The sequence below is a fragment of the Melanotaenia boesemani genome, chromosome 4 (genome assembly GCF_017639745.1).
Source record: "Melanotaenia boesemani isolate fMelBoe1 chromosome 4, fMelBoe1.pri, whole genome shotgun sequence".
NCBI lineage: Eukaryota > Metazoa > Chordata > Actinopteri > Atheriniformes > Melanotaeniidae > Melanotaenia > Melanotaenia boesemani.
In genome coordinates, this window is record NC_055685.1 from 26107237 (window position 1) to 26122049 (window position 14813).

Here is a 14813-nt window from a genome sequence, read left to right on the forward strand (position 1 = left end):
TTGAATTTATTTTCATCTCTACTCTCTAGAATGGAAATACACAAACAGCAGGTAGAACTGGCATGAGCGTTCCTCCAAAATTCATTTAAACGCATTTAATTGAAATCCAGGTATTGTATTGTCTTACCCATGCACAGAGTTTTTATTAACTCCTTTATATTTTATACCTGTTGCTTTTATTTTATCTTATTTTTTAACATATTTAACTTCAGTGTTTTCCTCATGCCAGGGGCTATGCCTATTTTGTCTACAGGGTCATTGCCATGGGGATCACCCTTGTGGTGCGGACCTCTGCCTGTCTTTAACTGGGTGGTTTCTAGTGGTGGCCACCTCTTTGGTTTGAGTGAGCTAGCTCCAGGTGTGAACGGATCCCCAAGATATTGTTTCCTCACAGCTGTGTCAAGGAAGATGTTTACTTCCTTAGACAAAAAGGGAGGGTGAATGAATGTTGTGTGTGTGGATGAATGAAAGTGAGAGATTATGATCAGAAGAGTTTGTTTTCTTTATTGTTAGTTGTCTGCTTAATTATTCGTGGTCCAGAGGCCTGGCCCAGTAAGCTAAACCATGGAGAGGAGACATTTTGTCAAAAAAAGAAACTTTTCAGAGGTTGAGATAGAAACCCTCACTTGTGAACTCTATTGTAGAGGTGCTGTTTGGCACCTCCCTTAGGCGCCACCTTACCATGGTGGAGGAGTTTGTGCATCCGGATGATCTTAGGAGCTATGTTGTCGGGGGCTTTATGCCCCTGGTAAGGTCACCCATGGCAAGCAGGTCTCTAGGGAAGGGACCAGAAGAAGCGTGGCTCAAAGCACTACGGACCCAGGTTTCCCTTACCAAGATGTGGGTCACCGGGGCCCCACTCTGGAGGTGGGGCATGGAGGTGACCGCTTGGTGGCTGGGGCTTTGCCCATGGGGCCCGGTCGAGCTCAGCTCAAAACAGTGACATGGGCCCCCCCTCCCGTGGGCTCATCACCAGCAGGAGGGGCCATAGGGGTCGAATGCAGTGTGAGCTGGGCGGCGGCCAAACGCGTGGACCCTGGCGGTTTGATCCTCAGCTGCAGAAGCTAGCTGTAGGGACGTGGAACGTTACCTCTCTGGTGAAAAAGGAGTCTGAGCTGGTGTGCGAAGTTGAACAGTTCACCTTGACGCATGGCTTGGGCTCTGGAAGCACTGTCCTCCAGAGGGGCTGGACCCTCTTCCATTCTGTAGTTGCTCCCGGTCAGAGGCGCCGACCAGGTGTGGGCATGCTCATCGCCCCCTGACTTGGTGTCTGTACGTTGTGGTTACCCAGGTGGATGAGAGGGTAGCCTCCCTCTGCCTTCAGGTGGGGGGATGGGTCCTGATTGTTGTTTGTGCTTATGCACTGAACAGCAGTTCAGAGTACCCACCCTTTTTGGGGTCCTGGCGAGGAGGATCCATCGGATAGTCGAACCACAGATTGAGCAGTGTGGTTTTTGTCCCGGTCGTGGAAAAGTGGACCAGTTCTACCCCTGCTTCAGGGTCTTGGAGGGGGCATGGCAGTTTTCTTAACCAGTCTACATGTGCTTTGTGGACTTGGAGGAGTTCGACCGTGTCCCCAGGAACTCTTGGGGGTGGGGGGGGGGGGGGGGGGGGGGGGTACTCCAGGATTATGGATTACCAGACCCCCTTGTATGAGCTGTCTGGTCCCTGTACGACTGATGCCACATTGCCGGCAGTAAATCAGATTCCTTTCCAGTGAGGGTTGAACTGCCCTTTGTCTCTGATTCTGTTTATAACTTTTATGGACAGAATTTCTAGGCGCAGCCAAGGCATTGAGGGTATCCAATATGGTGGCCTCAGGATTGGGTCTCTGCTCTTTGCAGATGATGTGGTTCTGTTGGCTTCATCGGGCCTCAATCTTCAGACAGCTGAACAGCAGCGCTGGCCATGGAAGGCGGGGCTTCGGGGGCTTAAACCCTGTTAAAACTGCTTGCCTTTCTATTATCATTGTCATTTCAAATTGTACTGTATAATGGTTTGTGGGCCTATTCATTAAATTTAAGCAATTATATTTGTCATGTGGGGGCTTAATTTCTGCTAAACACAGAAGATGAATATGTTGACGGACAGACTGTTTTGCCTGTCTCCTGCATCAGTTATGCACATGTAGCAGGACACAGGCTGATGCTGCATAACTCGTTGTGGATTCCTTCGCCTCACATGCAGCCCTGGATTGTGGGTTATACACAGCGGTGTGACAACACGGCGTCTGACGCCAAGCTGCAGAGGACGAAGGCTGGTCGGTGAAAGCTCCGCGATATGTGCGATCCCGGATCACCCAATTTGAGCTGTGGAGTGGCCTTGCAGCGCTGGATCACGTCTGTTGGGGACCGCTGCTGCTTTGCTTTGCTGTGCTTTATTTGGCTTTGCTAACTTATTTGGCTTATTTGTGCTTTGCTTTGCTCTGGCGCGGTCATCTTGGAGGATCTTCATCAGGAGGACGCGCTGGGGCTAAGTCTTGCTTTTCTGGAACTGTTGACAGCTTTGTGGGCACTGATGCCGTCACCTGCCCATTTAGAATGATTTCTTCCATTGACGGCCATTAGCCGAGCTAGTGTGCGCGAGTGCTCGTGCCTGTTTTAGAGTAGATGCAGTTCTTTTGGTTATCTTCTTTTATCAAGTTTTTAGTAACTTTGTTTCATTGAGAGTATGTTATAATTCTGGGTTTCTTTTTCTTCTTTTATCAGGTGCTGAGCCTTTGGTGGTGGATTGGTGTCTCTAGTGGTGTTGGTGGTGCCCCCTCTGTGTGTCGTGTGGATTTAAGTTGGTTTTGTTTGTTTAACCTCACTTGTGATGTTCCTGGGACCCCCTTTTCATTTTGTCTGGACCCTCCCCAACCAAGTAGGTCTCAGCCCTGATTTATTCCATTGGTCTTTTCGGTTATTTTAATTGACATTTTTTGGTTTAATAAATTGATCTGTTTATTGGAACTGCTGTCTCTGCCTCGTGCATATTGAACTTGGGTGCCTTGTGGTAAGTTCACCACCTTGGTGCATTTCCTCGGGTGAAAGTCCCGGGGTGGCGTTGTCCGACCCTTGCACGACCAGAACGCCACACATATAATTTGGTCCATTTTCACAGAGCTTAGTTATCCATTGCTTGATGCAGAAAGCGGAGCAATACAACCAAAATCGCAGGGGCAGTACTAAGCAGAATAGCTGACACGCAACCAGTGAAAAAAAAACAAACCAGAGAAGAAAAATGGGAACAGAGAGGACAAGAACATAAAAAAAAAAATAGCACAACTGTAGAAATTGCTCAAGCAATTATGAAGAAAGGCTATGCGAGTGTTTAGGGCTTGTTGGGCGTTTGGAAACAATCTTATAGCAATGCAACCGGTATCTCTGACCCTGGCACTGCTCACTAGTGGAGGACTTAACAACAAAGGCAATGCAAACAACGCATGAACGAATAAGGACAGCGACGTATGACAATGTTTCAAATGGACATCCCTATTTACGTACATAAGGAAGCATAAATTGAACTTTAGGCTGTTTATCACATTTGTTATTTTCCCAACTCATATTTTGAATGCGTCAGTGTGCACTGGTATCAATAAGTTAGGCCTATTTTATTTGTTTTGGGAATCCATTTTAATATGCTTTTCTGCAAATGTGTTAATTCTGAGCACTGAATATACTGAATATGTGGCTGCTTATGCTTAGATGACAGTTTGGTGTTTAGTTAATAATTTCTAGGGTGTGCTGTACTGCACCGCAAATCCACATGGACTCAAACTTGCGTACACAATCTCAGACCTGTTGTGAGATTTGATCATATCCTACACTCACATCCAAATTAATAAACGGCAAGCCACACATGGAAATGGTCATGCGCACAGATTTCTTACCTGGCAATAAACGAAGAAGAACCATAGCAACAACTGGAAAACAGCACCCAGCATGGAAGAGGATATATAGGACGAGGGAATGATGGTGGTCTTGGGACTATTGTTAATAGAAAAAGCCAGAACTGGAAAAATATAAAATAAAATTAAAAAAATAACAGACTGGTGACAGCATGAACACAGACATTATATCCTTCCTTGTTCCCCAGCCAGCTCACTCTCTGATTGGCTACATCCCGTGCCACGTCACCATCCACACAGTCACAGTTCAGGAGTTGTCAGCTTTCCTCACACATATGAAGATATCGGGTCGTAAATGTTGAACACGATCAATATTTCCGATTCTTGGCTACAACCCATTTTGGAGCCGATTATCGGGACAAATCTGCTCGTAACACACCTCAGACCAAATGATAATTGTACAGAAAAATCTCATAAGACTCACGATAATCAGGCGTTTGTTGTCCTTTGTCGAAAAGAGGCAAAATTGGGACAAAAACAGCCTGATAATCTGTATGTGTGTACCAGGCTTTAGGTGTGTTGGAGAAAGGTTGTCTAAAAGTTGCAGAATAGTAGACCTTAAGGGCCGGACTTGGGTGCCCCTGCCTTAAGCTGGGTACACACATAAAGATTATCGGGCTGTTTTTGTCCCGATTTTCCCCCTTCCTGACCAAAGATAGCAAATGCTAGATTATATTGAGTCGTATAAGGTTATCCTATAAGATTATCATGTGGTCTGAGGTGTGTTAGTGATTACAACTGTCATCTCAAAAAAAAAAAAAAAAAAAAAAAAACTCCCTGTATATCATTTAGATCACAGACTCACGCTGTGACATACAGTTGCTGGAGTCGGCATGAAACGTGGGAATGAAAGCCTGGAGCAGTGATAAACGGACCAGATTTGGCTGCCGGAATTTAAAATGGGAAACTTTACTGCGCTGCATTCCAGACGTTGCTAACGCACCTTAAACGATCATTAACATCCTTAAAGCAAATAATGAACTAATAAATGTATTACTTTTAGGGTGGCTCGAGACCCCATAAAATAGGCCTAATGACCCCCATGAAGAAGTCAGAAAAGTAAGAAAAACTGCATATGATCTTGCCCTCATTTGGTGGGCTCTTATAAACATACCGTTGTCTTGCTAAATACACAAAATGTACACTTTATTTTGATCACTTACCTATACTTTGACTTCACTACCTCAGTTGGCTATTGTGAGACTGATGACAACTGCTGGTCCAATAACTCCCGGCTGCAGATAGCCGAATGGGGCGGGGCTGGATGTGGGTGGAGTTGGGCATTCAATGGGCGTGGCCCAAATGAACTAGCTTAAAAATAGCTCCACCTTCTGGACAAACGCAATCATCATAGAATCTTTCACCTAAAAATTTTTTTTTTAAGCTTTCAATAACATAGTATTACTTAATTGCGATGACCACCTATACTGTCAATAAAATTTGTATTTCTTTATTTTGAAAATGGGATTTTGTGGGTAAAAATGGCTCCTAACACCCTCTACAGGATAAAACCAGGTTATGTTTTTCTGACATAGAGCCATATCCATGTCGCCAGAAAACTTTAACCCCCCCCCCCCCCCCCCCCCCCCCGGCCCCCACCCTCAAAATGGAAACAGATGGGTCTTGCCTAGCAGGCATAGAAAACCACGCCCACCATCGCATATGAAGGGATGTGAACTTGGTGTAGGTTTGCTAGTTTGACTTCTGTTCTTTCACAGTTACGCAAAAAGTAGGGACTGTAGTTACACTTTAATAGCGGATCACAAACCTATGTTAGAAGGTGCATGCTGCCACCCACTACACCAAGGCGTGTTACATCAGGCTCTACTACAGGGCTACTCAATTCAGTAGTACCAGGGCCGCAGGCCTACAGGTTTTCAATGTCTCTCTGCTCCAGCACACCTGACTCAAATTAAATGAAACCAAAACCTTATGAAGTTCTTCATGACTCATTAATTTGAGTCAGGTGTGTTGGAGCAGGGACACACTGAAAACCAGCAGGACTGCGGCCTTCCAAAGAACGAATTGAGTAGCTCCGCTGTACAGCATACACCCAGAATAACAAACTACAATCGACCCAAAAATCAATGAACTAAACCAAAAATTGGCAGCAGTTTGAATAAAAACGCCACACCTGCCAGATCTTTTTCCTCATGTTATATATTTATATCCAACATACAAGTCTTTTATGTGGAAACAGTAAAAACTGACAGATTTACAAATATTCAGCTGTGATGGGACACACATGCACACACAAACAAAAGAACACTGATTTGTGTGGTTAAAGTTTCAAAGTCCTATAATAAAAAAATAAACTTTTACCATAATGTTGTACAAGGTGGCTTTAGCATGTATTTTACTAAACCACAGTTACTCTTGCAGGCATGTGTGGACTGAATCTAACATGCAAAACGTATTATTTGAATGGCAAAAATTCCACCACCTTAAACAATTTTACAAAAGGCTTTATAGACATCTGCAACATATTTAATGTCCAAGTCACATCAGGATTTTCAGTCTTATACCGTAAAACCTTTTTGATAGGAAGCATCTGTGCCAAAAAGCACTTGACACATGACAATATGCAGCCTCTAAACCACTTCACCGAAAAAAGGAGAAGTTAGATTTGATTAAAACAATTCTCTACACTTTTTTAAAACAGCTCAATGACTTCAATGGAGTATTGTCCAATGTCCTTCTTTACCTTCATCTTGTTGAGCTCTTGGAGGCTGCCCTCAATCTTTCCAAGCTCTGAGAACAGCCTCACCTGAAGACAAAAGAGAGAACCATGATTTCCACAAAACCTGCTACATGTAAGAATAGTTTTTTTTTCTTTTTTATGCCAAACCATCATGCAGTTACAGAGCAGAAAAAGGAGAAAATGGTTACCTGAACCCGAACAAAATTGAGGAGGTTCAGCAGTATTTCTTTGGCCTCTGGGGTCATCACTAGCACTGTAAAATGGGCATCCAGCAGCATACATACCCAATCCATGATCTGCACTCAAACACAAAGGATCACAGAGTTAAAAATGTAATCCTTTTCAAACTGGAAAATCTGATTTGCTACATTCCACTGTTGCATTTGTGCACAGCTACTTTTTGGAAAACAATTTAATACATGTAATGTACTTGTACGTGTGCCCAAGTGTGGCAGCCCGAATCACAAAATCAGATGTGATACAAACCTGATTTAGACTTGGTGATCTAAAGCTGTGCGTCTGTGGAAAATCATCTTGGGAATATCTTAAATAGAGAAACTGTAGGTACTTGAGGAAAAGCTGGATGACAGAAGACAAAACAGCTGTTTTAGGAGAAATTTCAGTGCAGCCCTGACTTAATTTAGAACAACGTGGCTAGTTTTTACTGACAACAACATGCTGAGAGGAGAGATCCTTGAGGTGTGGGAGGAGGAAAGTGTCGCTGTACGCCGTCTGCAGGACTTCATTTCTGCACAGCTTGAGTTAAGATCTCATACTTCATAATTAAGTGTAAATTAATGGCACAAGGTATAAAAATACAAAAAAAGAAAGAAGTAGCACAAACTTGTAAAGTGTTGTATTTCAGTCGATGTAAGTTGGAGGATACAAAAGAGCAGCTTTATGTGATCCCATAGGGCAAGCGTGTTGTGATGGACTCTTGGTAGTCTCTTTTTGGACACTTGTCTGTTGGTCATTATTGGTATCTGAGAGGTCCTCAAAGGAAGGGGGTCTAAAACCGTTCTGCATGCCGACTCGGCCATGCTCTTTAGATATTAGAGTTTCCATGAAAGAGAGACTGTCAGGCTCCAGGCTCAACTTCTCTGCATCAAGATCTGGCAAACTGGAAGAGAAATTATTAGACAGCAAGTCATATATGTGTCAAACATCTTCGCTTAAAAGTTTCAACAATTTCAAAGCAGTTCCATCTAAATAATATACAGCATGTCAGCAGTTTCAAGTCACAATGTGTGGAGTTTTAAGTGTTTTACTGCCCCTCTGTGGCAATATCTAAAGCACACTGGCAGAGATAATGTCCCTTCGTTTTTACCTGATGAACGCCTTGAGGCAGGCACAGATGACAGCTTCAGGGATGTCGGTGAAGAACTGCAAGCAGAGCTGACACAGAAAGTAATCCTTCCTCTCAAGAGCCAGGGGAATGAGATCAGGACAAACACTGTTAAAAGGTAATGATGGTAAACAATTACATTCAACATGAACACCACTGTCTAAATTAATTTTTTATTATTACTTCAACACCATTCAAATGCAGGTTCAGATTATTACAGGAAAATAAAACAGAAATGCATTTTGAAAAAGTGAAGCCCAATAACACTGATTGTGAGTCAACATTTACAAAATATAAATCATCATTCTGGTTGCACTCTTGTGCCTTACTAACCTGTGGCAGAGGCACTTGGTGTGCACAAGCTGTGCTAGCGTGCTGGGTGAGTAGAAGGCTGGATCAGCCAGGCTTCGGGACACAAGGGATGAAGCTAGCTGTCCCAACAAGGGCTGCAGGTCTTTGACATCGTGCCTGAACAGGAGTCCCTCTACTTCTCCCTGGACATCCTCTTGTGGTGCTGTCTGCAGGAGGAAAGCAGATTTGTAGAATTGCTTGGTATATTTTTTCACTCCTCAGTTCTGTCAATTTATGGAATGTGAATTCAGATATTAGAGATCCATGAAAACATATATCATTATTTTCATTATTAGTTACCTTAATGAGTTCCAGTACTTGGTCAACTGTTAAATTCGGAGCTGACTGAGTCTTCCTGGTTGTTCTCTGTAGGGTAAAAGAGAAAAATCAAAATGAGCATCTTAAAAGAAAAACAGACACTGCTTCCATTTGAATAACTGAACCAATACTCCACAGGTGCCAAGACATCTAAACTTTAAAAACTGCATAAAACACTATGCTTTGCCAGATTAGCTTTTTAATTCCAAGACACGTTAGTTTTTATGATCTTAACTTTAGTACAATTCTATACATCTTCTGAACGTTACACAAATTCAGGAAGCAAAATTAGGAAATCACAATTTCAGATAAAAGACACAATTAATCATCACCATAAATAAATGAATGAAAATGAATGTTACTGAACATACTGTCTTCCTCGTCTCTATTGTTTCTGTAGGCCGAGCTGTGTCTCCATGCAGGATGTTATTCCAAGATGGCACCGAAGCTGGAGGCTTGGGCTCTGTGATGGTTTGAGAAGCACAATTTAAATGGCTGAACATAAAAAGTTTCAAAGGAAAGCGGTCCTCTGCTTTATGAAGTTATTACTAAAGAAAAAAAGGGCAGCCACTTGTTTCTGCTCACCTTCAGTCTTGGGCTGCCTTAGTTTTCCCAGGGCAGAGGCAAGGGAAGATTTGGGACATGCAAATGGTATAACAGAGAGGAATTTTCCATGTGGAATAAATAACTTGTTTGAATAACTCCATAGCTAAATTGAAGAGGAAAGAAAAAAACAAAACAATTTGTAGTAATGGTACAAAGTAAGTGAATGTAACTGAAACAATTATACATGTCTAATTAATACATTTATTCAACAGTTTAAGGGCTGTAAACTGCTATAAAGTTGTAAGGAGGAACATTAACCCTTCTTACAGTGGAGAACAGATGCAATGCTCTACCAAAGTCATACAGTCCTTCATCAGCACCCAACAGCTGGAAGGACAGGGAGACCTGGCCTGTTAATGCATTGTTCTTAAAACAGCAGCAAAAATGTGTGACTCATGGCTCTAATGTGACAGATTCCTACCTGTCCAAAGACTTTACCCGCCATTTCCTTTCCAGCTTGAAGAATCTGAAAATTAGTATTCCAGATGCAGAGAAAGTCTAAAATTGAAAGGAAACTATTCAGAAACAGTAGACATATAAAGTAGATCATTCCAGTCTTCTGGTCATGAAAACAAGTTCACAACTAAAGGTCTAGCATTCAGTCATGTCTGACCAGCATTTACCTTTACCAGCTCCAGCACAGGGATGTGGAGCCCCCACAACTGCCACATGAGCATCATCAAGGACCACGGCTGATGCTGCTTCCAGCAGGCCTTCACTGAGAGGGAGGCTCAGCACTAGACTGCGAGGCAACGGAAGAGCCTGTGTCCCTTCATCAGCCCCTGGACCCCGCACAGAGATCACACTCTGGTACACATGGCCATTGGGGTCTGAATGCCAGAAAAATAAAGTACAACTTGTTTAATGGGGGAGATTCAAATGAGAACTGATTAAAATATCTTGGGAATCTTGTTGAGCGTCCATACAGGAACAAAGCCTGTAAAAATAAAGGAGCCGAAGTTCCTAACTCAGGTCAGCAATGTTCAAAGCTAGTTCTGTTAGTGAATGCAAGTTCCTAGTTAAATGACTGAAGGGATGATTGAATAATACTATAATACCTTGTGTTACTTTTCAAATCAGATCATCAGATTTTCACTCACCAAGGATTATCAAACTTACTCTACAACATGGTTAAACATGTGCCAGAATAACCTATTAAAGCAGCAATAAGACCACTCAACTGTAAAACACCAACCATGCATACTAGGTAACTTTGCATGCCATGTCAGCATGTATGTTCATTAAAAGGAACCAAACTAATACAAATTATATGTTGTAATTAGCGGACATTTTAAATTAAGTCTTAAGTCTAGTCATTACCTCTTTTACTGTATTTGGCATCAAATTAAAAAGGCTAAATGGAAGTCATATTTATTCCATTGTACTTCTGTGCAATTTTTTTTAATACTACAAAAACAAAAGACATCTTAAGCCTGTTAAGCATTACAGCTATATACCCAAAGCCAGTGTTAATCTGATAAGCCATTCAAGTTGTTTCCCATTATGTATAAATCTTTCCTCTTCCATCAAACACAAATATTAAAAGTACTTTCACAGGAAATTCAGACTTACAGAGATAAAGCAAGCAGATGTGTTTATCCCTGTAGGAGGCAGAGAAGCTGAGTGGGGAGAGACCAGGATCCTCTCCCTCCAGCCGATACCTCTGTAGGGAGTTGGGGTTCAGTCTCTGCAGGTAGAGGAAATTATCTCCTTTCTGTTGGCAGACATAAGCAATTATCAAGACAAACAGGCACTTAAAAAAATTTGTTTCTTACTATATGCAAATGTTCAGAGTGAAACCATTGACATTACTGTCTTTATAACTTGAAATGAAAGTAAAATAATTTCTAGAAGTCAGGTTTAGGTAAAGTGGAAAATGATTCAAATCTGTCTTCTGAGGACAATTACAAAAGCAGTCGAAACATGTTGAAGTAACGAAAACTTTTTTCCTATCTGTCTGACAAACAAGGAAACAGAGACTTGATAACCTAAGTAAACAGAATGAACCTGATTGGATGATTAAAATGATGTTACCAGTTCAGTTGCGTAGACGACAACGGTCCGTGTCTCTGCCACCAGGCTGGTGCTCCACCTTCCCAAAAAATGGCAGTCATTCAATTGTAACCACATTACACAGGAGAGCTCTATGTGCAAATGTTATACTGAACATTGTGTAGAATCCTGCCAGTCACAGTGCTACCCATGTCCCTAAATTTAAGATACTTTGTAAAATGACACAAAGAGCATATCAGATGTTAAACTGAGGACTGTCATTATGAAGTGAAAATTCATAATATTTTCAACTGAGGAAGACTGAGGAAGATTTCTACAAAGAAATATTTATTTTTGGCCTTTTCCCTCACCTGTAGACATTTATCTGCATCTTTTAATCAGTGTTGCTAATTAAATTCTCAAATTTCTTGTATTTTACTCATTCCCATCTTTACTTACTTCATCTTTTAAGGATATTTTTTGTGTGCTATTTCCTGTCTTGGTCAGGTCATTCTTAAAAAAAAAAAACAAAAAAACAAACAAAAAAAAAAACCATATATATATATATATATATGTATGTATATATATATATATATATATATATATATATATATATATATATATATATATATATATATATATATATATATATATATATATACACATATACATATATATATACACATATACATATATATATATATATATACACATATACATATACATATATATATATATACACATATACATATACATATATATATATATATATATATATATATATATATATATATATATATACATATATACATATACATATATATATATATATATATATATATATATATATATATATATATATATATATATATATATATATACATATACATATATATATATATATATATATATATGTATATATAGATATATATTTAAAATCTCATAAGCTATAATATCCCAGTTAAAGAAAGGGTAACAAGCAAATTAATTTAAAAAAAGATAAAAAAATAATTTAAAAAAAATGTTGCCAACCTGATGGTCTCCTCTTGAGTCAGGACCTCTTCGATTGGCTGCTGGGGAGCAGAAAGCAGGGGGTCCAACAGTCGTACAGCTCCTCTCTGAAACAAGACCACAGGCTCCCCTCCTCGTGGACAATGCACCTTCCACACATCTGTTGACACCTGCGAGAAAATACATAGGCAGAAATGAGAATGTGATATGATTTGCCAACATTAAAAAAAGGTCACAGAAGATGTTTCAGGTTGATTATTTGTGACACTATGGACAATTCCAAAAGTGTTGGCTAAAATAAAGACATGTCAAATTTAACATTGACATGATTACACAATTATTACAATGCACTACAGTAAACTTTACATTATAAACTACATGTTTGATCCAACTGGTCCCGAAGATGGGAGACTAAAAACTATATTTAGACTTACTGTAGCTTTGAAAGCCTTGTCTAATATGATGTCTTCTTCCTTCCAAATTCTTATAACCTGAAAAATAAAAAGATTTTTATGAATGTGGCTTTTAATTCTGTGTTTCAAATATATGTGGACAACATCCGTTTTGTTTTGCATGCAAACCTGGCTGATAGAAGAAATACTGAGCTAGAAAGAAGCAGCTGGAAACAAGTGCACTAGTACTTGAGTAAACATTGTTCTTAGTGCATGGAAATTTACTATGTACAATAGCTGCTTGGAATGGACAACTGACCAGCGTTTGGGTGAAATCTGATTAGTATTTTGTTGGATTAATGTGGCTGCATAATGACAGTGCTGCATCAACCAATATGTTATTTGGAACAAAAAAACAAACAAACAAAAAAAAAACTTGGTTCTTGTAAGTGACGCTGCCCACGGACTTTATTGTATATTGAAAGTACAGAACAAATCTATCAGCACTACATTTTCCAAATACACTAAATAAATGTCATAAGAGCTGCAAGATGCAGCCAAATTTCAATGTTCTGAACTAATCAAAATCTTTCTGCTCTGTCTGCCAATCCAGTGAATGAAGCAGTGTACCTTGTTGTCCGAGACTGTCACATATTCCTTGGTCTGCGAGTTAAACACTGCTGAGCAGGTCAGTACTTGTCCTTGTTTCACCGTCCAGCTGCCCAAAGGTTTCTGGTCTGAAACCTGCCAGAACATAAAAGATACAAGCAATTAATGACGAGAATGCATTTTACGTAATTTTCCTAAAATCAAAAGCGCAGACGAATAGAAAAGTTGACAGTTTAGCTAAGTTTTAAAATCGTTTTAGCTAGATGTTCATGATTTTATGTGTTGCTAACATTAGCAAACCTTTGACCGTCTTTGAGGAAAAACATAATATATTTCCCCAAACTAAGAGAACATTTCTGTGTATTTTTCAAGAAAAGGAATCAGTAAACTCAATGGATCATGCAATTTGTCTCTTGAGGTGTTATGGTTGTGGCAGTTTTTCTCAGACTAGTCGAGGATGCTAACACGAGTACACCAGCAATCAGCTGGCCCACATTACGGGAAGCAAATGAAGTCTAAACGTTACCTTGTACAGAATCACAGATCTGGTCGAGTCGGTAACGATGACATGGTCGCTATCTCTCTCTTCTTCGATTCCCTGAATACCCGAAGTTGACTGATTTTGACCTGGAACAAGCCCGCACAACGTGTATCCCTCATACAGCGCTGCCATGCTGGACCAGAAGGAAGCTCGCTTGATCTCGCGAGAATAGACGAGAAGCAACTGGAACTGCCACAAGAGGGCTTACTTCAGCGTGATGTTAAATTAAAAGTGTATATTTGTTGATTCTTTAATCTATTTACTTGCATGCTTAAGCTGGTATTACTGATATAACTTAAACTTTTTAAATTGAGTTTTGACTCCTTGAATTTATTTAAATTTTTTGAAAACTGTTTACACTATTGTGATGCCTCCTCCTTCAAAGAGCAAAGCAGCTTGTCTTGTTACAGTACTATATTATGTGATAAAATAAACCTGCTTCATTGAATCACATGGATGTTAGATTGACATTTGCCATCTACGTTTTTGTTCACCAGGCAGTCACCCCAGCTTACAGGCAACAGCATTGTTCTTGAGTTGCATCGTAATATCAAGGAGCTCTGTTTTTAAAGGACTCAAATAACAAAGCAAAGCAATAGAAAGTAACCCATAATGAACAGGAAGAGACCTTTGGGTGAATAGGATGTTCTCTGGCCTAGTGGGTTTCTGTGGGGCAGCACCTGCTTGGATACCTGCCCAGTGTTGGGCACTTTTAACCCATCACACTGTTTTAGGACAGACAAAAACTAAATAAGTGACAAATTCAAATATAGGTTAGACGTGACTTGTAGGTGATTGTCGGTGGTATTGTTGTTGTTTGGTGGGTGTGGTTGTTGTTTTTGTTTTCTCTTTATCCTCTATACACCCTCTTTACACTGAGCTTTTATTTCTTTAATCAAATTTCTTTAATTTTTCAGCACAAAACTCTTCCCTCACCCAACCACCATTCTTCCCTGGGTAGACTGGATGGCTGTCCATCTCGAACCCGGGTCCTCTGCCAGAGTCCTAGGAGCTTGAGGGTCCTACGCAGTATTTTAGGTGACTGCACTCTTCTGGAT

General features: G+C 40.4%; 1 protein-coding gene across 1 annotated transcript; it reads right to left on the reverse strand.

Annotated features, from left to right (window-relative positions):
• Positions 1 to 6031: 6031 nt before the first annotated feature.
• Positions 6032 to 13923, reverse strand: nol11 (nucleolar protein 11). The gene is made up of 18 exons (XM_041982043.1): positions 13741 to 13923; positions 13236 to 13349; positions 12648 to 12704; positions 12235 to 12383; positions 11245 to 11302; positions 10783 to 10924; positions 9834 to 10040; positions 9632 to 9708; positions 9190 to 9313; positions 8976 to 9067; positions 8587 to 8652; positions 8269 to 8453; positions 7918 to 8043; positions 7477 to 7710; positions 7260 to 7338; positions 7077 to 7169; positions 6779 to 6886; positions 6032 to 6656 (listed from the first exon to the last, which is right to left on the reverse strand). Exons 1-18 carry the CDS (start codon positions 13885 to 13887, stop codon positions 6543 to 6545), a joined length of 2172 nt encoding a protein of 723 aa, XP_041837977.1. The 5' UTR covers positions 13888 to 13923; the 3' UTR covers positions 6032 to 6542.
• Between the last annotated feature and the right edge of the window lie 890 nt (positions 13924 to 14813).

What these genes read in the sequence shown, in the direction of transcription:
- nol11 (XM_041982043.1), bottom strand. Translation starts at nt 13,887, where the DNA reads ATGGCAGCGCTGTATGAGGGATACACGTTGTGCGGGCTTGTTCCAGGT. An exon ending in CGGGTAAAGTCTTTGGACAG is followed by an intron (nt 9,314 to 9,631) that starts GTAGGAATCTGT and finishes TCTTCAATTTAG; the next exon opens with CTATGGAGTTATTCAAACAA. An exon ending in CAATAGAGACGAGGAAGACA is followed by an intron (nt 8,653 to 8,975) that starts GTATGTTCAGTA and finishes TTTACCCTACAG; the next exon opens with AGAACAACCAGGAAGACTCA.